At 52.4% G+C, this 24298-nt stretch overlaps 2 protein-coding genes across 4 annotated transcripts; both read right to left on the bottom strand.

Moving 5' to 3' along the window:
- Nucleotides 1–57: 57 nt before the first annotated feature.
- Nucleotides 58–4547, bottom strand: CCDC28B (coiled-coil domain containing 28B). The gene is made up of 6 exons (XM_030326518.1): nucleotides 4214–4547; nucleotides 2774–2964; nucleotides 1484–1650; nucleotides 1163–1356; nucleotides 938–960; nucleotides 58–251 (listed from the first exon to the last, which is right to left on the bottom strand). The coding sequence occupies exons 2-6, from the start codon at nucleotides 2935–2937 to the stop codon at nucleotides 197–199; spliced, it is 603 nt and encodes a 200-aa protein (XP_030182378.1). The 5' UTR covers nucleotides 2938–2964; nucleotides 4214–4547; the 3' UTR covers nucleotides 58–196.
- A 2241-nt stretch (nucleotides 4548–6788) lies between these two features.
- Nucleotides 6789–22384, bottom strand: TXLNA (taxilin alpha). 3 transcript variants are annotated; one of them, XM_030326502.2, is made up of 11 exons: nucleotides 22284–22384; nucleotides 21500–21709; nucleotides 20525–20863; nucleotides 18741–18832; nucleotides 15202–15372; nucleotides 13405–13599; nucleotides 12663–12782; nucleotides 12354–12428; nucleotides 11519–11611; nucleotides 11009–11104; nucleotides 6789–10291 (listed from the first exon to the last, which is right to left on the bottom strand). In XM_030326502.2, exons 2-11 carry the CDS (start codon nucleotides 21675–21677, stop codon nucleotides 9965–9967), a joined length of 1686 nt encoding a protein of 561 aa, XP_030182362.1. In that variant the 5' UTR covers nucleotides 21678–21709; nucleotides 22284–22384; the 3' UTR covers nucleotides 6789–9964. The 3 variants fall into 3 exon arrangements, with proteins under 3 accessions (XP_030182362.1, XP_030182363.1, XP_030182364.1); XM_030326503.2 differs by lacking the exon at nucleotides 22284–22384 and having other exon boundaries at nucleotides 21500–22038; XM_030326504.1 differs by lacking the exon at nucleotides 6789–10291 and having other exon boundaries at nucleotides 10919–11104; nucleotides 22284–22374.
- Nucleotides 22385–24298: the final 1914 nt, after the last annotated feature.

The raw sequence follows: 24298 nt of genomic DNA, 5'->3' as shown, positions 1-24298 counted from the left end.
GCCTGCGGTCCCCGGCCGAGTAAAGGCGCAAGGAGGGGAGGGAGCACACGGAGCCGGTGTCTTTCTTTCTGGTTTAATTTCATCCAGCGCCCCCCTCCCCCGTAGCACCTGGGGGGCCGCGGAATACCCGATCGAGTTCGTAAAAAGTCACAGTTTGAAGGGAATGAGAGAGGCAGTCTGGTCCTGGGTCCGACACCTACACAGCTGACTGCTCCTCAGGCTCGGCATTCTCGGCCAGGTGCAACTTCTGTCTGTGCCAGTCAAGGATTGCGATGCTTTGGACCCCAGTCTTTCCAGCCCTGTCTCCCCATCCTAAACAGGCTTAGTTTCCTCAATTGCACAAAGGGGCAGGGGCGAAGGACTCAGGTGGTCTGTGGTCCAGGTTGCAGTCCACACCTGCCCTTCTTGCTGGGTGGCTTCCCTCCCCTCCCACCAGCCCCCCCCCCCCCGCCTGCTCTTTCGCTCTAGATCATGCAGTTACATGCACCCGCACTACTTCTGGCTGAGACTAGATGTGGAGATCATCTAAATCAGTGAAAAATAATTGTTGAATGTTGAAAAAGTAGAAAGACGTCAGGCAAGTTTTGCCATGGTGTCAGTAAAGTGCTTGCAAAGATTTTCTGCCAACATGGGGCTTGAACTCGTGTTCCTGAGATCAAGAGTACCCTGCTCTACCGACTGAGCCAGCCAGAGGCCTCACTTGCAGAGATTTTCATAAGTAGATAAATCACATTCCCTGCAATGGCTTTTCTCCTGATATTCGGGAGAACTCTGCATGGGGGCAGTTTGTGGCCAATTCCGCTTTAGCAGGACTGAAAGGGGAGATGTTGGTTATATTGTAAATACTCCTAGAGGGTGGTGAGGAGAAGAAAACTGATTTCTTCTGTGGGAGGTGGGGACACATGTACATGCTGCCAAGGTCCCTTGAAAAGGATACATAGAGTTACTAAGATCTTCCAGCTGTCAACAGAGAGAAAAGGAGGTTTCTGTCGGGAGAGGCACCAGGCCCAGACCCAGATGCTTTTCCAGCCATCTTCTGGTGGGGGTTGAGGCTCCATGCACCCCCCAGCTTTTCACCCCGGGTCCAGGACTAGTCTTAGGATGATGTACCTCCCCCACCCTCTAATGTCCCCAAGAACCAAAGCACCCAGCCCTGACCCACATTGCTAAGCAGCTGGTCCAGGTTTCGGTCGGCCATCGTCTTCTTCTGCTCCTCTGGCAGTCCCTCAGTGACCCCGTCCTCTTCCTCCTCCTCTTCCTCCTCTTCCCCACACACGTCTAGGCTGAAGTGCAGCCGGGCCAGCTTCTCCTGCATCTCCCGCACGTGCTCCAACTGCTCAAAGGAGCATTCCTTCCCTGGACAACACCTGTCTGAGCCCTGGGAGCAGCTTGGGACCCTGGCCCCAGCCACCGCCCAGAGACCAGGCCCTCCAGCCGTGTCTGCCCCCGCCCCCACCCTCTCAGCCCAGCCCATGGGACTCACCGAAGGCCTGCAGCCGGCCTGAATGAAAATCATTGAGCAGGTTCAACAGTCCCCCCTCCATCTCATAGACGTCCGTCCCCTCGGTCAGAAACGAGTGCTGCAGCGGGGTGCCTGCAGAGCCACCCCCACTTCCGGCCAGCACCGGGCGGCATTTCTCCTTGCCTACCCTGGGTGGGGTGGGCATGGACCATGGTCACAGGGTGGGGGCGGCCTGGTACCCCAAAGTCTTTTATGCCATCTGTCTATGCACTAATTCATCTTCCTATCTACTCCCGACCATAAAGGGATGTTTGTTCTTCTCTTCTACCCTGGCACCAGGATTGGGAAGGGAAGGGAGCGGGTGAGGAGGGGTAGGCAGAAGAGGTCAAAAGAAGTCTTTTTCTGCAGATGACACTCATAGCCAGAACCATGCCTGGAAGGCGGCTTTGGGGTTCTCGTCTGAGCCCTGCACTCATTCCTCCCGTGGCTTTGGGTGAATCACTTGTCCTCACTGGGGACAGTTACTCCTTATTGCCACTAGAGCCCTCTTACCTCTCCCAAAAATGTCTTTCTGCGCTCCTCTTCTATTTCAAAACGGTTTTGAATTTTCTTTGTCCCCAGGGAAACACTGAAGGACCCTTCCCAGTCTGCCCCTCCCTTACCCACCAGAACCTTCTCTTCTGTCTCATTTCCTCTGTTCCTGCTCCAGCCCTGAGCTTCAGTGACACCCTACTGTGGTCATCCCCAGCCATATCTCTTGGGCAGGTAGTGTGCAAAGCCACAGGGAGGCACAGTAATGGGAGAAAGAACACCTGGTGTTTAGCGGGACACTAACAGGGACACATTTAGGGTAAGGTGTAAATTCCCTACCATTAAGAAAAATTAAGCAGAAAATTCAAATTGTACTCCTGAGCATCCCCTTACCATCTCCTGCTCCATGACACTCCAGGGCCCCCAACCACCTGTGATTCTGGGAACCTTCCAGGCAATGTATTTCTTCCGTACTTATGTCAGGCAAGCCCTTCAGCTTAGACATTGTCTCTGCCCGGTGTGCCCCACAGCCTGTCACTTTCCGGCAGCACTGCTCACTCCCTGCTGAGGGCATCAGCACAGTGTGGGATCCCAGTGACCCATCTAGCCTTTTCCCTACACTGAGGACAAGGACTGGGTCTGAGGCATCTCTGAGTTCTTAGTCCAAGGGAAGGCATCAATCATTGCTAAGTAACTAGGCTAAGGTTGGCTTTACTTCCTTCCCACAAGGCTTGAGTTGGGGGTCCCTCCCTCCTTGCCCTACTTTTCTTCTGTACCCACCTCTTGAACTTGGCTCGCTGCTTGGGGGATGGCAGATGAGGGAGTCCCAGGGCTAAGGAGCCGCTGTGGCTGGTGGGCACAGGGACCCTTCGTAATGTGCCCGGGGCCTGGGCTGGCTGGGTCAGGCAGGGCTTGGGACTCCTTTTCTTCTTCTTGTCCTCCATTGGATGCTGGCTGAGCCTCAGGACCCACTGAGACAATGAGAGGCTAAGTCGTCACTTCCCCCAGCAACCCCTGAGAGCTGCAAAGGAAGGGCCCTGGGAACTTCTAACTGTCCCCTCATACCAACTGGGACCTCTGTCCCCTTCTCTGTCAAGTATGGGCAGGGCCAGATGTCGGTGCCTCACTGCTAGGGTCTTGGATGTGTACGTGAAGGACCTTCCGTGACCCATCCCAGGTCTCCCACCTGCCCTCCAGCCCTAACTGAAAACCTGAGCCCTGCGTGAAAGGGCTGGACCAGACACTGTTCCTCTGCTGTTGGGATTTCCTGTCCCAGGAGCTGAGGGGGCGGACCTGGGAGAGGAAACACGGAGGGGAGGGGCAGGGTGGATGTGAGCTGGCAGGAGAGGCCAGTTGAGGATTAGGGGTGTATTAACTAGACCTTCTTCTATTTAATCGAGTGTCCAGGCAGATGCTGACAAACCCTGTCAGCAAAGGGTGGTGACCAAGGTGTGGGTGGGGGCACCTGGGAAGACCTCGGTGTCAAGCAGTGGATGGGGGACGAGGGAGAAGCCACAGCCTCCGGGACAGGGTTCACTGTGGGTTCCGCTACTTCTACGCTGGCATCCCTCCTCTTCCGCCCACCCCCAACTGCAAACATCAGGCAACTCCCAGAAGTTCCCTGGGACAGGCTTCCTGCTGCTTCACCGTCCCCGGTCAGAAAGGCCCTGCTCCGCTTCAGCTGCAGCCAGGGTGGGGTGAGTGGTCGGGCAGCTGGCTGTCTTGGCCTCCAACAATGGCTGCGCCTGTGGCTGGTACCGCTCAGCCTCCGGTCCAGCTCCACCCCCTAAGTCTCAGGTCTGCCGAGGTCCTCCCGATGGAGGCCCGGGGCCCTCTACAGGGGCTTTCCCCAGCTGCTCACTCCAGGCTGCAGCCACCAAGCCCGCGTCTGCACTCTAGGATGGTGGCGGCGGCACTGGGGGCATAAGCATTGAAATTGGCACCCGGCTGGCTGGTCCCCAGGGGGTGTGTGGTGGAGAGGAGATAGGAGCACGTCCTCTGCCATGCGTTGCTGCAGCTTGGCCCAGTTAAAGTCTTGATAGAAGAGCAGGAGCCCCTGCTTCCCAGGAATGGCTGGGGGCCACCTGGGATCTATTTCCTACACTCAGTCTTCAAAGCCGTGTGCCAAATGGATCCCTCAGCTGGGGAGCCAGGATCCGAAATGCAGCATCGGACCCGCGATGTTCCACACCCCCCACACCCCAGAAGCGGGCAACTGACCTGGAGGTTTGGGGTCTGGAGTGAGGCAGAAGCGTGGTTCCCTCCGCTCTTAGCGCTCCCCTCCTAGGGAACTGAGCGTGTGGAAGCAGAGCTTGCAGGAGGTAATTTGCATTTAAAGAGAAAGTGACCTTTTTTTAGTGCTTGGGAGATGGGAGGAGCCTACAACAGTTACCAGGCTGCCCCTCTCACTGGACTTTACCTGCCCACCCGAACTAAGGTGGCTATGTTTGTTGTGTGATGGCAATCTAAAAATCTCACTTTCCCATCAGTTTTGGGGAGAAGCTACAGTCCCTTACAAAATGGTGCTGGCTTTGTCAGAAGGCCAGGGTGGAGGGATATGGATGTGGGGGGGGGGGAAATGGACAGACACATGTAAAATATATATAAGCATACAAGATATATATATATATATATATATATATATATATATATATATATATACACACATACATACATAAGCCTATAAGCAGCAGCAGCAGGAAGAAACTACAAGAAAAGACAACCGTCTATTGAGTCCAGGTCCCCTGTTAAGCATTTTATGTGCGTTTGATCCCTGTAACAATCCTGCAGGAAGTTACTGTCATTATCCCCTGTGCTGAAAGTCAACTATAGTCTTGAGGGCAATACCACTCACTCCACAATACCCAGACACTCCTCACTGGTAAGCAGCGGAGGCTATATTCAGTCACTGATGAAGTGGTGGGACCACGCCTCCTCCCTCCCCTTCCCCAGTTCTAGGAGACGGCGTGTGGGGAGCACCAGATCAGAGGAAAATCGGTGCGATTACCTGGCACTTGACCCCAGCCCCCAGGAGGGAAACCTGAGCGCCACATGCAGGGCGACCCAGCGCTGCCCGCACTGCCTGGGAGGCCAGATCAATGGGGCAGCTATTTAAAGACCTGGCAGAGGCTCCCAGCTCAGGTCCCCAGAGAACCATCTGATGCAACAGGAGACAGGCTTATCCTTGGCCAGGCTGCCCTGCAGTCTCAAATAACTGCCCCAGGGCAATGTGCAGAGCCCCACTGTTCACCTTCCCCTACCAATGGGCAGGAACAGCTTTCCTGCACCTAATCCTTCCCACAGGCACCCATGCAGGGGCTCTTTTCCAGGTTCTTCCAACACCTAGACTGTCCCAGAAGGGGACACATTAACCCAGGACTTTTTAAATAACCAGAGGTTGGAGGGAGGGGTCTGCACAGGCAGAGAGGACAACTGGGAAGCTGCTGTCCTCCAGCTGCTAGAGAGGAGAACCAGGGCTCCTCCAGGAAAATGGTGGCAGGTCCTGAGACACCACTATGGGTGAAGTTATTCTCAGAGATGCTTTGTGAGTTTTAAGAGTTGCGGCAGCCTCCCCTGACTTCTTCCAAAGGATCTTTGACGGAAACTATTGTGACCAGCACAGAAAAGTATCAACCCATTTGGACCCTGATTAGAAAAGGCAGAGGCTCTGAGAGGACTGTCACAGCCAGTGTGGACACAACTGCTCATGGAGGCCTGGAGGGAAGGGCCCTTTAGTTGTCTCTGCCATTTATTTGTTGGGCATTCACATACCATCCCTTGTGCCAGACCAAACCCAGGCTCTGGAGAGAATAGGGTGCTGGTGAAGCCACAATAGGATGCCTCCCATACAGGAGCCTAAACTTTTGCGCCTAGGCTTGGCAGGGTGAACAGGAGTGTTTAAGAAACCAGCCCATTCTTCAGGACTGCATGCAGAATGTGGTCTTCTCAAGGAATGTACAAAATCAAAAGAACTCAGAGGTAGGTCAATGCCAGAGGATGTGGCCTGTGACAGCCCTGAGCAGCAGGGATTAGTATCCAGCCATCTGATTTTGGGCCTCAATTGGCCTATGCCTCTCTGGTTTCCTTACCTTATGCCTTCTTTGTCGATTTTCCCAATGTCCTAAATACCTTTAGTGGTTCCTCCTGCCCTGTGGATCTAGCCCAAATCACTTAACTTGGCACACAGGCTCCTGGTGATCTCCCACTACCCATCCTGGGCACCTGCATTTCTAGGTAAACTACTTCACTACTAAGTTGTCAAACTTCTACCTGCCTTTTGGGTCACAATTCCTTTCCAGGTGTCCACCCCTATCTCCTTGCTGAAGGGGACAGAGACCTCCTTTATGCTCCCACAGCACCACTGACTTTTCTGTATCTGAAAGTATCTTTCTCCAGGGTGCTTGCTGGCTCAGTGGTAGAGCATGGGACCCTTAACCCAGGGGTTGTGAGTTCAAGCCCAACGTTGGGTGCAGAGATTACTCAAAAATAAATAAAATGTAGTATCTTTCTTCATCACTAGCCTGACCCTTAGTGGGCAGGGGTAACCTCTGACTTGAATGAAAAATATCTGATCCTTCTATGGATATGAGCATCATGCCAACTTTGGCAACGGCTTTGCTTAGGCAGCTCAAATGCATTAGCCCGTGGTAATTCCTGGAAGGCAGCCAGAGGGGTGCTCTGGAAGATGCACGAAAGCTGGGCACAGCCAGAAGCTTTGCAGTAGAGCCAGACAAGTCAGTGCTGGCTAGATGGATCCAGAAGCACCAATGACCACAAAGGTCAAAAGAGAAACAAGTAAGGCAACAGACTCTTTATTTAATGTGGTTTAAAATACATCAAAATCAAGTCCCTGGCTGTTGTGAATACCAAAAGGAGACAAAGAGGCTGTCAGCACAGCTTTAAAACAAATCTGGGCGGCCAGGTTGAGCCACATGGGAAGCAGTTACAGGGACAGAAGGCAGCACCCCTCCCCCAGGCAGATACCTGGCTGTCCCTGGGGTGACCACTTCTGTGCTGCAAAGGTGGGAGGGCTGGAGCCATAGCTGGATAATCCACTCAGCAGGCCTTGGCCCTCCCCAAAGCCACGAGGGCAGTTCGACTGGCCTCTTGGTCAGCCCTCAGCAGGGCCACGGTGATGGGGGCGGAGGAATGGAAATAACCATCTTTACAGACAGAACATTCTCCTACAGAAAGTGCCTGAGCTCAGCCCATGGTCCGAAAGCCTCATGGAAAACAAATTATAACAAAGTGCTGCTGAAACCTCTTCACAATCTGGTGTATGTGAGGCTCTCAGCTGGACAAGGTCCTGAACACAAATTACCGTCAGCAGGGACAAGGGCTCAAGGTTGTGAGCCTCGCCGGCTCTGGTCCCCTGGAGGAAAAGCTAGCAACTGAAGAATCCAACACAGCACTTGGTCCTAAAACTGAGGTCACGTGCACGGGACCTGCCCTGGTGAGGAAGGCACTGGCCTTCGTTCAGATAGGCCGCCTTCCCCGCATCTGGCCCAGGCTCCTGGCTGGTGAGGGCAGCACCCAGGTACCTGGGTTGACTTTGGAAAGCAGAACGAACAGAGCAGCTGTAGTGATTGGTGTGATGTGGTCAACGGAGAGGAAGAGAGAAAATGGGATTCCCATCTATAGCTTGGTCTGGATACCTAGACATGGCTGGAGCTGAGAGCAAAGGTTTGACTTGCCCAGGACCTAGATTCTGGACCTGGGAAGACCAGCTGGGGCCACACCGTAGCTCACCGTAGCCCCACAGTAGTTAGACTGGGTCTCAGAGGGCTGCTGTGCTGCACAGTCATGATTCCCCACTACCACACTGGGCTCCAACAGCTCCCCCCACCCCCCCCCACCCCCCACCCCATAGGCTCTACGAGGTAGCTGAAGCAAGGGAGGCAATCACATGGGCTACTGCAGGCCTCCTGCTATTTAAAGCAGGCAGGCAGAAGCTTCTGCCTCTTCCCTGTGCTTCCAGAACCCAGCAAACCCTGTATGGGGTTGGCAGTTCTTGTGTGTCTCAGCCTGACACAGGCATTGCTGGAAGAAGGCCTTATTGGGGCAGGAAAAGGCATATCCAGGGACCATTCCAGACACAGGAATTTCAGAGGGAAAGATCTCAGGAACATTTCTCCACAGGAGGGAAGAAGCTCAGCCAGGGATGGCAAGTAAGTCTCAACACTTCTACTGGCTGCTGGGGGAATCTTGGTTAATGAGGATATACCAGAGGTTAGTGGAAAACACTCTAGGCCAATTAGTGGGATCTGCCACGGGGGGCAGAGGGACAATGGTGTGCCATCCATTTGCCATCTCTGTTCTAGGTCATAACATGATTCAGGAGTACTTAACACTCTTCATGAACCTATTTATGTGATGGACTGAAGTAAAAGGTGTGGAGAGTGAGCTGGTCGTGCAAGATGAAGGGACCTGAAGGATAATGAACCAGCTTTAAGGAAATCCAGCAAGAAAAGCTCTATGACCCTGTGCCTCCCTCAACTGCACCGAAGCCAAGGCCTGGCTAGAGGTGGGATCTAGAACCTGAAGCCCAGCAGAGCCCAGCCTCTGGGTCTGAGACTCATTCTGTTGTTCCAGAAAATTGCTCTGCACAGACTGGCTAGTGCCCTGGCAAGTGTGCAACCAGCAGAACTTTCAGTCTAGGGTAGCAAGTTTGGGGGGCAGGGACCAGACACAAATATTTGCAGCCACCTGTGGATTTCTGAGGCTCAGCTGTCAAGTCTCACTCTATCCCTTAGCTATCAGACAAGAGCTGGGAGGTGGAATGTCAAGGAGGACATACTTCAGCTCTTATTCCTTGGGCAATGGAACCAGGGCAAATCTCAAGGATTGCACATTAGGGATGGGGTTAGAAGCAGAAACAGATTCATAAAAGCCAAAGGGACAGTTGGGCACGGGGCCCAGCAACTTCCGCATGGAGACAGTAGTGATGGGAATCAGCGGTGGCCTCCCAGGATTGAAACACAAAGGCAAGCTTGTGGCAAAACCATTAGATGCCCTTTCCTTTCTCCTACCACAAACAATCTGGTTTCACCAAACAGGAAACCTCAGCACCAACGTGGCAAAGGTACCAGGTCGGATGGTGAGGGTGGTGGCACTGGAGACCCAACTGCTCCAGGACCCCTCCTCCTCCCTCAGATCAACACACACACGGTCATGTGCAAAACAAAAAAACAAAAAACAAAAACCTTCAGAAAGCATCCTTTGGGTGATCTCTTGTCAATCATTTGTGCAGGCTAGAGAGGCACCTGTGAATGATAAGGCTACTGAGAAGCATCACTGGCCTGGTCCTGGCACCACCTGAGGGCAGGGGAAGCGGTGCCCGGGGGCTCCCTAACAGTGTACCAGCCCACAGCAACTTTCCCCTGGTCCCCCGTCCGAGGCAGGACAGCAGCTGGATCCCTGGCTGTGCGGGCCCTGCCAGGGCTCTGCCCGGGGACCCCTTCTCCAGGTTGAGAAGCAAAGGAACTTCCAGGGGAGCTAGGAGAGCCAGGACTGCCCAAGCCCTGCTAACAAGGGAAACACGGTCAAGGCCTGAGTGTGTCACTTGTCACGAGCCCTGAAGGGCAGGTCTAGGGAGGGGTCTAAGCCTCAAATCAGGCAGGGGAATGCTCAAGTCACTTGTCCTGCCAGCTCACTGTGACAGCAGCTACAGATGACAGCTCTTTTTTAAGACTCTCGAGCTCCTAGAAGAGCCAGTGACTTCACCTGTACACACCCCCACCTCCAGTGCAAGCCCACTTTACACTTACAGATAGAAATGTAGGAGGCCTTGCACATATGCCGTATGTATGTAAAACTGACCCACAAAATCCAAAACTGCGAAGTGTCAGATGCCAGCCAGGTCAGAGCACCCTGGGCCTCAGCACTGGACTGCTTGGCGGCGGGAGCCTTGCATGGGCCAGGCCTGGCTGGGCGGCTTGCTCCCTTCCCAGCATGCCCCCCGTGCCAGGCTCCCTAGGCGGTGGTGGAGGTGGGCTCCTGGCGCCCTGCTTGGCCGAGTGTTTCTGTGCTTGGTGCTCCAGGGCAGCAAGGAGCTTCTGTGGCCCTTGGGGAGCTAGGTGACTGAGCCCCAGGCCCTTCACCACCGTGCTCCTTGGAGGCAGCTGAAGCCTCTGGCCTTTGCTCAGGGCCACCATCAGTGAGGGAGCCCTGGCCACCAGCACTCAGGTCCTGTACCCTTTTGTTCAGGTCATTGCGTTCTGTCTGCAGCGCCCGGCACAGCTTCTCCAGCCTCTGGATTTTTACCTGCAGGCCCTCCAGCTCCTTGTCCCGGAGTGTTTTCTAGGGGGAGAAATGGAGCCTTTAGTGCCATGCCATCAAGCCCCCATGCAACAGTACCTCTTGGTAGAAAACATCCACACTTGAATGATGCTGGGAGCAGACCAGAGTCAAAAGCTGGTCCCTTCCTAGGAAAACAGCCCTGGTGTGATGCCAAGACGTGGCTGTAGGTAGGGGGCAGTGAGGTGCAGAGAGGGGGCATGACAGTGTGTTTCTCCATTTATCCACCAGATGACCTTGGCAAAGTTAAGACTTGGCTTTTGAGCCTACTCCCTTATCTGTTAAAATGGACTACTAACACCAACCTCACAGATCTTGAGAAGATTCGATGAACAGGCATTATCTAAATCATTCAGGAGGGTCTGGCATACGTAGCTACGCCAGCAGTTAGTTCCCTTCTCCTACATCTCAATCCACAAAATCAAAGTAGCTGAACTACTCTGCACATAAACTGTGTCCATCATTGTAGCCCCTAGTTTTTCCATTCCTGTGTTTCTTTCTTCCATTTGTTCTCTTTGCTTCTACTGCAGACCTGCTACTGGGCTCACCATCTCCCACAGGGAAACAGCTGGCAGTGCCTTTGGACTTGGACAGATGGACACGTGAGTCCCAGCTTCACCTTGTGCCAGCTGCAGGACTTACTGGTCAAAGTAGAGGAAAGGGCCCAACACTCAAAAACTGCACCCGCCTCCCCCCAGCGGCAGAGCACACGCAGCCCACCTCCTCAGCCATCTCAAGCAGGGCCTTGTTGCTGCTCTCCCACCGGGACCGATACATGGTGGTTTCTTTCTCCAGCTTCTTGATCTTCTTAGTCATCTGGGTTATGGGGCAGACAGAAGGAAATGGTCAGGGGCCAGACTGTCTACGCATCTGTGTCTCCAAGATGGGGGAACAGTCCTGAGGGAGCAAGGCATTACAGGGCAGAGTCGGTGCCTTTGGTGCCACACCAGGACATCTCAAGTTAAGTGCCACCACCAACAACAGAAAATGACAAGGCTGCCCCTTCCCCTCGGACAACCTGAAGGATGCACATATCAGTGATGCTTGAGGGAGTGGAAAGGTTCTGATGCCTCCTTATAGCCCACCTTTGCTGACAATCACACTGTTACTGTAAACAGCTCCCCACACAAAGCACCCCAGGGGCTGGGGCTTCCTGACGATAGGCCCAGTGCTCAATTCTGAATGAAGCAACTTGTGCCCTGGAGCCATATGTAGTCTGGACACTGTTACCTTTTCCATCTCCTGCTTGAATGTGGTGAACACCTCACTGCTTTTGGAAAGAGTGTTCTGGAACTCTTCAAACTTCTCTGTGTACAGAGCAAGCTGGGTGAAAAAGAAGTCCAAAGATTAGGCTTCTCCGGGGGGCACTTCTGGTTAACACGGTCAGATCCACGCTTGGACCTCTGACCTGACAATTCTATTGAGGTACCCTTTTTCTTTAAAGCAAAAAACTGTGTATTTGGAAGGACAGAATCCAAGATGCTAAGCCTGGAAAGCAGGATTTATGCTGCCTTACATTTTGCCTTTATGTTTGTTTTCAAACTTTCCTTCGGAAATTAAGTACAACTTATGTAGTTAAAAACAATCATCGTAGGGGCGCCTGGGTGGCGCAGTCGGTTAAGCGTCCGACTTCAGCCAGGTCACGATCTCGCGGTCCGTGAGTTCGAGCCCCGCGTCGGGCTCTGGGCTGATGGCTCAGAGCCTGGAGCCTGTTTCCGATTCTGTGTCTCCCTCTCTCTCTGCCCCTCCCCTGTTCATGCTCTGTCTCTCTCTGTCCCGAAAATAAATAAACGTTGGAAAAAAAAAAAAAATTAAAAAAAAACAACCATCGCATCGCTGCCTCCTCAAAAGTAGCACACACTTCCAACTAGGAACGAGGTCCTTCAAGCTCACCTAGCCACCTGGTCACCACCACAGGTGCCTGGCGGGTCCAGAGGGAACAAAGGCTCAGCAAGGTCACACAGCAGTCAAAGTGGTCCTAGAACGAGGGTCCTATTTCCCTCCCCCAGGATGGATCCCAGCGAGGGGCCTCAGATGCACAGGGTCAGGACACACACGGTCTCACCTGCTGCTTCAGGTGGGTCTCCTGCTGCTTCATCAGCTCACACATCCTCTGGGATTCCACTGCCTCTTTGAGGAGCTGTTTCCAAGACAGGACCCCGGATCCTGTCAGAAACCCCTAGGGGCTGTTTGGCCTTTTTAAGCCACATGCCCCAGAGCCCGCCGAGGCTTCCTGCTCTCAGACTGCTATCTGAGGGAAAAGTGTCCTGGTCTGGCCAGGCGGCAGCCTCTCCCTTACCAGCTTAACTATGAGCTGAGCTGGAACCCAACCCACCTCATCCCAGACCCTCCACCCCCAGGGCCCGAGCCTCACAAAATCCTTCTCCCGCTGGTGCCTCTCCTCGGCCTCCTTCAGCATCTCCTGGGCCTGCTGGAGCTTGGCGTCCACCAGCTGCTGCTGCAGGTCCTTGTGTTTGAAGACTTTGTCGATGTGCTGCAGGAAAGCACGGTGGGAGGGCCACCTGTCAGTGGCGCCCTTTCTCAGGGAGGCCTGGCGGCTGCAGAGACGAGGGTCTCCTGCCCATCCTCCCATCTCGCTCTGACTCCCACATCTACCATAGCACGTGGGCCCCAGATCCCCAGAAGACCTACTTCCCAACCTCACCTTGTTTCTCTCCAGTCAGTCCTGGGTGTGCATAGGGATGAAATCGGCTCCCAGGAAGCCAAGAAATGAATACCCTCAAACCTCCAGCCCCAAGAGTTCACTCCGCTGGGCTAACAACCCTCCCTTTTGTGGCCCGACTCCCTTGTAGATGGGAAGAAAGGACAGAAACGACACCTCCACCAACACAACGGCTTAGCTCAGTTGGCAAAGACCCGCCCCACCTACAAAGATTAGATGTGCACATTTCAAGGAGTGGCAGTCCTAACTGCTGGAGGAGCCCTGGGAGCCGGGACCAGGTGAGAGGGTACGAACGGAGAGAAGGTGATGGACTCAAGTACTACTTCAGAGGTCAAAGCAACTGACAAAAAGGAACGTGGGGATTTTATATACTTTTTGGACAGTGAAGGAGAGGTGGCTGGGAGACGGGTGATGGCTGTGAGGGACACCTCACCTCCTCCCGCAGTTCATACTGCTCGATCAGCTTCTTGAGCCTCTCGGCCAGCTCCATGTTCTCCTGGCGGAGCTTGGAATTGCGCTCATTGTGCTGCTCCATCTGCAGCTGAATGTCATTGAGTGTCACCTGGAAGTGTGAGGTCACCTCCTTGCGTTTCTCCTCTTCTTCCCGGGCCCGCTGCACACCTTCTTCCTGGGCAGAGAAGTCAGCCCCAGCTTCATCACCCGCTGCTCCCCAGCCAGCAATGGTCTGTACCAACAACCCCCCCTGCTCTCCAAGTCAGGAGCAGCCAGGTTCCAAGAAGTCATGCAAAAAGGGCTCCTAACGAACCCGTCTATCAGGTGACATCAAGTGAGAGATTGTCGGGGGCGCCTGGGTGGCGCAGTCGGTTAAGCGTCCGACTTCAGCCAGGTCACGATCTCGCGGTCCGTGAGTTCGAGCCCCGCGTCAGGCTCTGGGCTGATGGCTCGGAGCCTGGAGCCTGTTTCCGATTCTGTGTCTCCCTCTCTCTCTGCCCCTCCCCCGTTCATGCTCTGTCTCTCTCTGTCCCAAAAATAAATAAACGTTAAAAAAAATTAAAAAAAAAAAAATTAAAAAAAAGTGAGAGACTGTCTTCCTAGAAAAACGCAGGCATACATGTAACTGCCATTCTAAAGCAGCCTAGATCTCCCGAAGCCCTTTCTTCCACACCTCAGGTTAAGAAGCCTTAATTTTTGTGCTTTCATCTCTCCCCTCCCCACCCCCAACCAACTCAAATGCAGTAATCCCAGGGTTGGCTAGACTGTGCAGAATCAGGCACGCAGACATATTGGCAGGAAGGCCATCTGGCTAAACCATTAACGTTTCCAACGTGCATGCTCTTTGACCCAGACATTTCACTTCTGAGACTTATCCTATGGATAAATTCTATATAATTAGCCAGGGATATATGTAACAAGAATTTTCACTTTGCTCTACTAACGTAATAGTGAAAAATTAGAAAAAACCCCAGCGATTCCTTAACTAAGGCACTGATGAAATACAGTATATCCATACAACAGTGCTGTTAAAAATGAGTTACTCCTAAATTGATAAGGAAAGAGAGGCATTCATTATGCAAAGTGACAAAACGAAACAGAGTATGAAACAATAGAAGTATAGCTATTCCATTTAGAAAATTGTATATAAGACTACATACGTGTTCAGGAAAGTCTAAAGTCTGTACGTAAACTTACATGTAAGTAGTTACTTCCCAGCAGTTTCTGCGGGACACTGGGGTTGAGGAGGGTGGGCAACCGTCACCTTTGTTATACTTTTGTCACCTCTGAATCTCTCACATCAAGTTTATGTTAAAGTTGAAATGTTTTCAAAGACAAACTAAAAATGAGCAAAACAAGTTGCAAACTACCACATACTTGCCAACCCAAATCTGTGAGGAATAAAGGATACACATAAAACCGCCTCCAGAGGTCACAGCAGTGACTAGGCTGTGACATGAACCTCCTCCTAGGAGAGGCAGAACCGGGAGAAAAGAGCCAGCATCCGGGACTGCTGGAATCTGCAAGAGGAGCCACCCAGCAGCGCAGGGCCCCGGCCTCCCTGCGAACTGCTAAGGAACGGAGCGGTGCTGAAGCCCTGCGTCCTGGGCTCCCTCAGCACCTCGGCCCTCACCTTACGGGACACTAGTCCAGGTCAAGTGGTGACTAGATGCTCTAAGGTAGGGCGCCGCTGGGGACATCTAGTTCTCTGCTCCAAGCCCGCGCTACTGGCTGAGGGCAAAGCCCATCAGAGAGGAGCTGTGGGGGGAGTGCCCACCTTGAGGGAGCGGTTGTGGCGCTGCAGCTCGCGGCACAGGCTCTCCAGCTTGCTGCGGGCCAGCACGGCCTTGCTGTGCTCCCCACGCAGGTGGTCCTTCTCCTGCACCAGCTGGCTCTGCTTCTTCTGTAGCAGCTTCATCTGCTTCTGGGAGTTCCGATGCTCCTCCAGCTGGGGGCAGGGAGGGCAAGTAAGTGCCCCGTGGGACTCTTCCCAAGGGCCCCTCCCCAACCCCATCTCCCGACCCTGGCTGTAACCGCTCCAGCTGGACGTGGTCCGGGAGCTTTACACACTTCGATAAACCCAGAGGCCCCATCTCGAGGACACAGAGACAAGTGCCCAGGACAAGCAGGGGTGCAGATCCCAGTTTCTGTGACTGCTCTGACTCAAGAAACAGCTCTCAAGACTCTCAGGCCATTACACTCCCTCAACTCTTGGGACACTCATGCCCTCAGACAAGATCTCCTGCCACCCCCTCCTTGTACTCACTAGACCCATCACTCCCTCTTGCTACCCTGAGACTTAGCACCACTTCTCTCACCACGATTGCTGTTATCATTTTGGTCTTACATTATGGACAGACCTTAACTTCGTCCTCAGACCCTGTCCTCTCCGCAGATCAGCTTCCCTCCCATGAGCCTATTCAACGCAGCTACAGTGTGACTCAGTTATGTAATTACAGTTTTTCTAGTGGCTACAATAAAAAGGTAAAAAGTAGGGGCGCCTGGGTGGCTCAATCGGTTAAGTGTCCAACTTTGGTTCAGGCCATGATCTCATGGTTCATGAGTTTGAGCCCCGTGTTGGGCTCTTTGCTGACAGCTCGGAGCCTGGAGCCTGTTTCAGTCTGTGTCCCTCTCTCTCTCTGCCCCTCTCCTGCTCACACTGTCTCTCTCTCTCTCTCTCTCTCTCTCTCTCTCTCCCAAAAATGAATAAATGTTAAAAAAAAAAAAATTAAAAAGGTAAAAAGTAGATGAAATTAACATTAGTAAAATATTTACTTAATCTAATACCTGAATATTTTAATTTCAACCCGAGATCAACGCAAAACACTGGAGATATTTAATTCTTCCCCTTTCCTCAGGTGTTTCAAATCTGATGTGTATCTTACAACACTTACAACACATCCAAACTCAGACGAGGCGTACTTCAATTGGCCAGTGCTTACTGTCCTGGACAGTCAGGTCTAGACTTCGTCATTACCCAGAAGCACATGCACCTCCCTTATCTCATCCCAGGGCAGGACCAACTATAACCTATCATTCTAGCTCATTCCAATATCTGTGGACCCAGAAATTCTACCATGCTGGACCTCCAACTCAATGACCCAACCATCCTTTCACTTTCCTTGAACCCTTCTTTATTTTATATGTAAAACATGTATAATAAAAGTGTATTTTGAGAGAGAGAAAGAGTGTGTGTGCATGCATGTGTGAGCAGGAGAGAGGCAGAGAGAGAGGGAGGGAGGGAGAGAATTTTAATCAGGCTCCACACTCAGCCTGACACAGGGCTCAATCCAACAACCCTGGGATCATGACCTGAGCCAAAATCAATGCTTAACCGACTGAGCCACCCAGGGGTCCCAAACCCTCCTTTAAGTGACCACCGACCTTCTCACCTGGCTTAGATTTCTTACATCCTCAACTCTCTTGCCCCCTTTTCCTGATAAACCCCAACCCTGATATATCAACCTTCTGAGTCCTCTGCACTGGCACTGAACCAGCCCTGCCTGAAGAATTGCACTTTATTTTAAAAAAAAAAAAATTTTTTTTTTCAACGTTTATTTATTTTTGGGACAGAGAGAGACAGAGCATGAACGGGGGAGGGGCAGAGAGAGAGGAAGACACAGAATCGGAAACAGGCTCCAGGCTCTGAGCCATCAGCCCAGAGCCTGACGCGGGGCTCGAACTCACGGACCGCGAGATCGTGACCTGGCTGAAGTCGGACGCTTAACCGACTGCGCCACCCAGGCGCCCCAAGAATTGCACTTTAAATTTGTGACCACCCCTCTGGGGAAGACCCTCGTCTGCCTCGCAGCCCAACTACATCCCTCCTGTCACTCATACTCCTCTTCCAGACAACTACTTCTTTTCTTTTTTTAGTATTTATTTTTGAGAGACAGAGAGAGCACAAGCAGAGGAGAAGCAGAGAGAGAGAGGGAGACACAGAATCCGAAGCAGGCTCCAGGCTCCAAGCTGTCAGCATAGATGTGGGGCCTGAACCCACCCACTGTGAGGACGTGACCTGAGCCAAAGCCAGACGCTTAACAGACTGAGCCACCCAGGTGCCCCCAGACAACTATCTCCTCCTCTTCACCTCTCCTCAGCCCCAGCAGGGAGATCCCATCTCCCTGGGAACAGAAGGAACCAGAGGGGGTGGCACAAGCTACACCCCTGCCCATCCACCTCCACCTGCTCTCTCCTCCAGTCACCGGGCCCCAGGCGTGCTTCCCACCACAGCCGACCCTCTCCTCATGCTCTGGCCCTTACCTCCTCGTCTACTTGAGAACATCACCCTAGTGACTCAGCTCCCCCTCTCTGGCTTCATTAATCGTTCCCTAGCTGGCTCATTCTGAAGGGGTGCTATCTTTTTCATACCTTGTCCTTTATTTAGTGGTTATAATAACCCCAGTAGGCAGATGCGATTTTCCCCATTTTACAAATGAGACCACTTCTCTATAGAATTCCAGGTAATAAATGTAAAAGGAATGAAAGAATTTAAAAATAAGTAGTTAGGCAATGACCCTCAGTGGATGAATCCGTTCACTCAAATTCTGATGGAAACCTGTCAAGGGAGGAACCTGGCTGGCCCCACCTGAACCCAGTGGACAATCTTCCATCACTGAAAGTGGGAGCAGCACACTCTGTTTCTCTACAGAGGACCATTTATGAAGAGTTCTGATCAAAAGAGCTGAACTCAGATCGGATCAAGCTTCTACAGCTGATTTCCATTTTATCTACAGGAGGTAAAGGGACAAGTTAAATGCTACCACCAAGTGAGAAAGTGAGATACCCTACAGAATAAGTGACCTGCAATAAATCAATGTCATAGGGAAAACAGTGGGCAGTAAGATGAAGACTGTTTTGGAGTAAAAGGAAAAAAAAGTTAAGGACCCAAAGTATTAAATAGACCTCCTCTGGCCCGACTGTCACCAAACTGATATTTTAAACAACTGGGGAAATTTGTGTACTAAAGAACATCACACGATTAATGCTAGTCTTGTCAAGTGTGATGACGACGGCACTGTGCGTTTCCATATTTTGGGGAGATGTACACTGAAGCACACAGGGGTGAGCTGACACGGTGTCTGGCACGGTGGCCAGGCAGCTAGGGCTCGACCACTGGAATGTGCAGCTTCTCCTCTTACAGACAGCCTGGAAGAGGCCGGCTGGGACTTGACTCCCCACTTAACAGATGGGGAAAAGACTCAAAGAGGTTGAAGAGCAATTAAGCCACCCACCTGCCCCTGCACCCTCCACCCCATGCCAGGTGGCCTGCTGACTTTCCAAGGCAGGGCGGGTGCAAGAAGGGGGAGAACTGACCAGTTCAGCATACTTCTTGCACAGAGCTGCCAGCTTCTCCTCTGGGGTGCTCAGCGTGTTCAGTGTCTGCATCAGCAACGTGATCTCCTTCCCTGCAAAGCACAGGGAGCAAAAAAATGTACCCCCTTCTCTGGGGGTCTCCCCAGGCCTGGGCCCACACTCTTCCGCAGCCCTCTCTCCTCATACTTTACACTTCTGTTTGTTGAACTGGCTGCCGACCCGTCAGACCGTGTGCTTTATGAGGTTTGCTGCCAACCCAATTCTGCCTATTGCTGTGGTCCCAGTACTGCCCGGTACCGTCCCCGGTGCCCACCTCAGAGGACATACTCAACAAATGCTTAATAAATGAATGACTGAATATATGTGAAGACTCCCTGGTGAACACCAGGGGTGGGAGCACAAAAGCTGCCTGCTCTACCAACAGGAGAAAAAAAAAATGTCCCATCTGCAAATTACGTGCTGCTGTTTCAATGCAAGGAAGGCCCTCATGAAAGAAGGATGCAAAAAGGAAGAGGTCTCCTTGAGAACTACAAAACTCTCTTCAACAGAGGCAGTCAAATAGCGAACTTTATTTATTTTTTCCCTCCCCCACCCCTTCCAGACAGTGAACTTTATTTTTTTTTTTTAATTTTTTTTTTTTCAACGTTTATTTATTTTTGGGACAGAGAGAGACAGAGCATGAACGGGGGAGGGGCAGAGAGAGAGGGAGACACAGAATCGGAAACAGGCTCCAGGCTCCGAGCCATCAGCCCAGAGCCTGACGCGGGGCTCGAACTCCCGGACCGCGAGATCGTGACCTGGCTGAAGTCGGACGCTCAACCGACTGCGCCACCCAGGCGCCCCCCAGACAGTGAACTTTAAAACACATATACCTTCCAATATTTGACTCTAAGAGTAAGTAACAACAAAAACAAACAAAAAATCTTCTTTCAATCAGGATGACAGGCAGGAGGTGGGGAAGCAGGGACTAAGACACGGATATAATATCACCTAACTTTGATTCTTTAACACACATTAGCCGCCCAACCCTCCAATGACTTCCCCTCACTGTGCCTGAGTCGAGTCTGCCTTCTGTCTCCCTGGAAGGCCGCTGTACATAGCACAGCATCAGGCTCCTGGAGTGTCAACCTTGGGAGGCTCCAAAAGATCGGTGCGGAGACCGCAAAGCACATGTACACAGGCCAAATCCAACCCAAAGAGGGGTTTTGTTTGCCTCCTAGCATATTAGTTGTCAATTGCTAAAACTCCAGAGAAATTTCATGGCTATACTTAGCTTGTAATGTTACATGCTATCAACAAACTGGGACCAAGTGGCAATCACCTCTTTGGATGAAGTAGGCGATGTCTTGGTCTTCATGGGGCCCTCTGTCTAACTTGGCTTATTTGAGTTTTCAACCCTGGTCTAGTCTAAATCTTATTGTAGACAAGTGAAAACTAAGGACCAGAAGGAGAAAGGTCTTGCCCAAGTTCACAGTGCAGGTTAGAGACAGTGCTGGCTGACATAGGAGCCCACTCGGGCCTCCTGCTCTCCATTTTCTCAAAGACAGAGAAAGCAGGCTAGATTTTGGTTCTTACTTCCTTCCAAGGCCAGAAGTCCCTATGCAACGAACAACTCACACACCTCTCTGTACTACGGCCTACAGCCCCAGTTTAGATCAAACTAATGTAACTTGCTGCTCTGGGAAGTAGTTTCCTCTGAATCCTGGCAGAGCAGGTTAGCCCAGGGAATGTTGGGTCCAAACTCCCCACCTTACCAGCCTCACAAGGAGCTGCCCTCTGCTCACCCAGACCCTTGGCTTTCTTCTTCTCCTGTGGCCTTCGGTGATCTCGGTCTCCGACCTCGTCACTTGCTCGGATCTCATCTGTGCCCGGCTCCCCTTTAGAGGTCTCCTTCTCACCATTGACTACTGGGGTCTCTGGCTCAGGCTCCCCATTCCTCGAGGCATAGGTCCGGGACTTGTCTGCATCTTCGGGTTCAGCAGGCTCACCTTGTGCCCCATCCTCACCTGGGCCCCCCTGATTGTTGTCTACACAATATGTACTCAGGATGTCTTCCAGCTGGCGGCTCAGCTCCTCAGAGACATCTCGGAGGGCCCCGGACTGAGCAGTTTTGGCTTGTGCTCCTACAGCAGGGCAGGACAAGGGGCAAAATGAAAAACAAGATGGTTACACCAGCAGTTGGAATTTCCAGGCCCAAACTTACTGGTTTGGGTTACATGTTGCCCACCTTCTTTAAGCATCAGTTTACTTACCTATAAAATGATACAGCTATGTCCTACTATTGCCCAACCATGTGTTTTGTGAGTGTCAAACAAATCAAGGAAATAAAGCATCCAGCACATAGGGCTGGCACACAGCTGGAGCTCAACGTCTAGTACATCCCCTTCTCCTCACTGCAAGAATTATTTCTTGCTATTAAAAAAGTTCCAGGAATGGCTCCAATATGAAGAGCAGTTACCCACTGGTGAATGAGGGGTTTCTAACCCGGGTTGGCTGGTTGGGTGTCTTCTTTGGCTGCCCCCTGATTTAATCCTGCCAGAGCCTTCTCTCAAGAGTTCTGTTCCAGTGCATACAGTGGGAGGCGCTATCACCCCCCCACCCTCCCCACTCCGGGAAGCTGTACGGATCTGGGGGTGGGGGGGTGGGGGGGTGGGGGGGCGGGTGGCACAGACAGCGGCCAAGGCCTCTGACTCCAGAAGCTACCCTGGCGCACCACAAACTCCTCCCCCTGCCCGCTGGAAAGCAGAGCTGGCACACACCCTCAGTCTTCCCCGGAGCCTGGCTGGAAGAACCTTCGACTTCTCTCGCAGGAGCCGACTGGCTGGGCCGCCCCTGGGCTCCCTCTGGTCCTGCTTCCGCTTGCCCCGGGTTGCTTTTTGCATTGGAAGTGTTGCCCGACTGCTTGGCAGCCCCATTCTTTTTGTCTTGGTTCTTCATTGTGGTCTGCGGTGCTAGGCTGGGCGCGGATCCTATAGAAACAAACACACTCTCTATTCTCCAGACTTCAATAGTCTTCACAGCCTAGACCCGAGATCCCGGTACCGGGTGCTCAGAGCTTCTTAGAACACGCCGGCCGGCCTTCACGGGAGGGAGCCAACGGTTCTGCCTCTGGCCAGTGAAGGAAGCTCGACGCGCCCAGGCAGGTTTGCAGAACGCCGCTCCAGAAGCGGGGCAGGCGAGGCCTCCTTTCTCGATCAAAGCCGCTTCTCGGCACTACACGACCCCCTCACTGCAGGCCCAGCGCGGGATAGGCTCAGGGCCGGAGACTGACGTGGCGGGACGCTCGATTCCCATCCCTCCCCCGGCCCCCAGGCCCCACGTGGGCCCCCCCGCGCGCGCAGCCACCCACGCCCCGCGCGCCCCCAGCCGCGCGCACCGCCCGCCAGCGCATGCGCAAAGGCCTCAGCCCTGCCCCCCCCCTCCCCCCGCCCCCCGCCTGGCCTGAGTCCTCCCGCGGAATCGGCGTGAGTCCCACCACTGGCCGAGAGCGTTCAGGCCCACAGACCCTCTGGTCGCCTCGTTCCCCCAGACCGCTACACGAACCTCACTGCCGACGTTCCGACAGCTTCGCCCGCTCTGGCCTCGCACCGGAAACCCTGGGCAAACGCTGCCGGCCGAGCCGCCTTCTCCCGCTACAGCCAATCGATAGCCGGCACTCTCGCGGTGCTTGCTGGGAAAGATGAAGCGACGGCGGCCTCTGAGGTGGGGGAGTTGGGAAGGCGGGGGAGGGAAAGGACTACAAGTCCCGCCAGGCGCCGGGGCTGACGCCCCCATCTCCCAAGATGCAATGGAAAGAACTTTAGTCGTAGGAGCCGGATACCCAGGAGGTCTGAAAGGAGCTAGTCATTCTACACGGATACACGAGTCCAGCCCGTTTCTGTCATGCAGAAGTCCAAAGCCCTGCTACTGGCTGTTCTCTCCTGCAAGCCCCGACAAGCCTTACTCCCCTTTTGTGAACATCTATGACTAGGAGGAACTCCGAGGACAAGGGATAGAAGGAATTTTGGGCTGGGAATCTGGAGACATGCGTTCCAGTCCTAACTTCATCACTAATTTGCTGTGACCAGACAGTCTCTCCCAGGGCCTCATTTTCTGTATTCAAATGAAAACTCTTCATAACCATAGCAGTTCTTTGAGAGCTTACCGTGTGCTTTCCCGTCTACTAGCTTAATCCTCGTAACTACTTATCAAGAACAGTAGTATTTGTTATTCCCATTTGCATCTGAGGACAGTAAGGTAAAAGATAACTTTGTCACATCATTAATGAGTGGTTCAGGCAGGGATTCAAAAGCAGGAAGTCTGGCACCAGTACCCATTTTAACTACTGTTCAGTACCCTGATTCGTACCCAGGAGAAATAACCACGGCACACTTTCCCTGAGGATGAGTCAAGGTAATTTGTGAAATTATTTCCATCCCTTCTCCATTACTAGCCCTAGTCCTTCTTTGGAAGGGTCTGAGGGGCCTCTGCAAGCAGTTTGGCCACAGCAGATTCCTGAGCCTTTACTTTGACTGGCCCACCCTCTACAGACAAAATCCCAGTTGCACTGGGCTAAAGCGGGGGAGAACCCAAACTTTCTCCAAACGTGAGATCAGTTCTTTTTTCAGCTGCCTATAGATAAGAGAAAAACAGCCAACAACCCACGTGCCTGGAATTTAATGCCTAAATGGTTTGACTTTTGTTTCCAGCCAATTCTGTCCATGCCCTCTGCCTTTTTTGCTTCCAGTATACTCTCAATCTTTCCAGGATTTCCGTTTTTTCAGGTGCTATTCCAGCTTTCAAAATGCCCTTCTGGCAAAAACAGTATTTTTAGGCCCAGCACAAAGGCCACTTCACTTCAGAGCCTTCCCGGTGCTCTGCAGTCTGTCACAGCTCCTCGGTCTGGATAGAGCTCTGTAACAGCATAGTAATGGGATGTTGAAATTATTTGCTTACAAGTCAATGAACATTGTAAGAACTATTGGTTAAATTCTAGTCCTACAGCCTAGCATCAGTCTGGGGCAGTGAGGTTGAGAATGAAGTTGTGCAAATCGGGCATTGTTTTGGGGCTCTTCAAGATGTTCAGTATTTTCCTCAGTTAGACTGCAGGGCAATGCTCTTCCCCATCCCTTAGTCTGCTGTTTACCAGGTAACATTGAGTCAGTGTGGCTGAAGGTGGAACTCAAGCCAGAAGGGTTTGGAATCCAGGTCTCTGAGAACCAAGGCCCTGATTATTTCCAGACAAATATGTTGGAAATCTCTTGAGGAGGTAACATACAAATCAGGCCTTGATGGATTCCCATGGGAAGAGGGTGTTCTAGGCAGAGATAAAGGTATCATAAGAACAACATATGCATGGGGTGATGGGTGGAATAACGTAGCCGGAAGGATCAACAGTGGCCTACAGGGGCCAGCTGGGTAATGAGTAGGCAGGCAAGGAATAAGAAAATTTGAGAAACATGGGTTGAAAGTTATTTTCTCCTTTGCTGTAAAAGAAAATAGCAATATTAATACCTGCCAGTCAGTCAAGGAGACTGGAATGGTGGAGATTGTGGTAAAATAGAGCTCTTGCAGATTGT

The sequence above is a fragment of the Lynx canadensis genome, chromosome C1 (assembly GCF_007474595.2).
Source record: "Lynx canadensis isolate LIC74 chromosome C1, mLynCan4.pri.v2, whole genome shotgun sequence".
Classification (NCBI taxonomy): Eukaryota; Metazoa; Chordata; class Mammalia; order Carnivora; family Felidae; genus Lynx; species Lynx canadensis.
The sequence above is the reverse complement of the archived record's forward strand: the minus strand, read 5'-3'. Positions and strand labels throughout refer to the sequence as shown.

What these genes read in the sequence shown, in the direction of transcription:
- CCDC28B (XM_030326518.1), bottom strand. Translation starts at nt 2,937, where the DNA reads ATGGAGGACAAGAAGAAGAAAAGGAGTCCCAAGCCCTGCCTGACCCAG. An exon ending in TGGACCAGCTGCTTAGCAAT is followed by an intron (nt 961 to 1,162) that starts GTGGGTCAGGGC and finishes CTCTGTTGACAG; the next exon opens with CTGGAAGATCTTAGTAACTC. An exon ending in GAAGATCTTAGTAACTCTAT is followed by an intron (nt 252 to 937) that starts GTATCCTTTTCA and finishes TGACTGGCACAG; the next exon opens with ACAGAAGTTGCACCTGGCCG.
- TXLNA (XM_030326502.2), bottom strand. Translation starts at nt 21,677, where the DNA reads ATGAAGAACCAAGACAAAAAGAATGGGGCTGCCAAGCAGTCGGGCAAC. An exon ending in AGTATGAACTGCGGGAGGAG is followed by an intron (nt 12,783 to 13,404) that starts GTGAGGTGTCCC and finishes GCTTTCCTGCAG; the next exon opens with CACATCGACAAAGTCTTCAA. An exon ending in ACCAGCGGGAGAAGGATTTT is followed by an intron (nt 12,429 to 12,662) that starts GTGAGGCTCGGG and finishes TCTTGGAAACAG; the next exon opens with CTCCTCAAAGAGGCAGTGGA.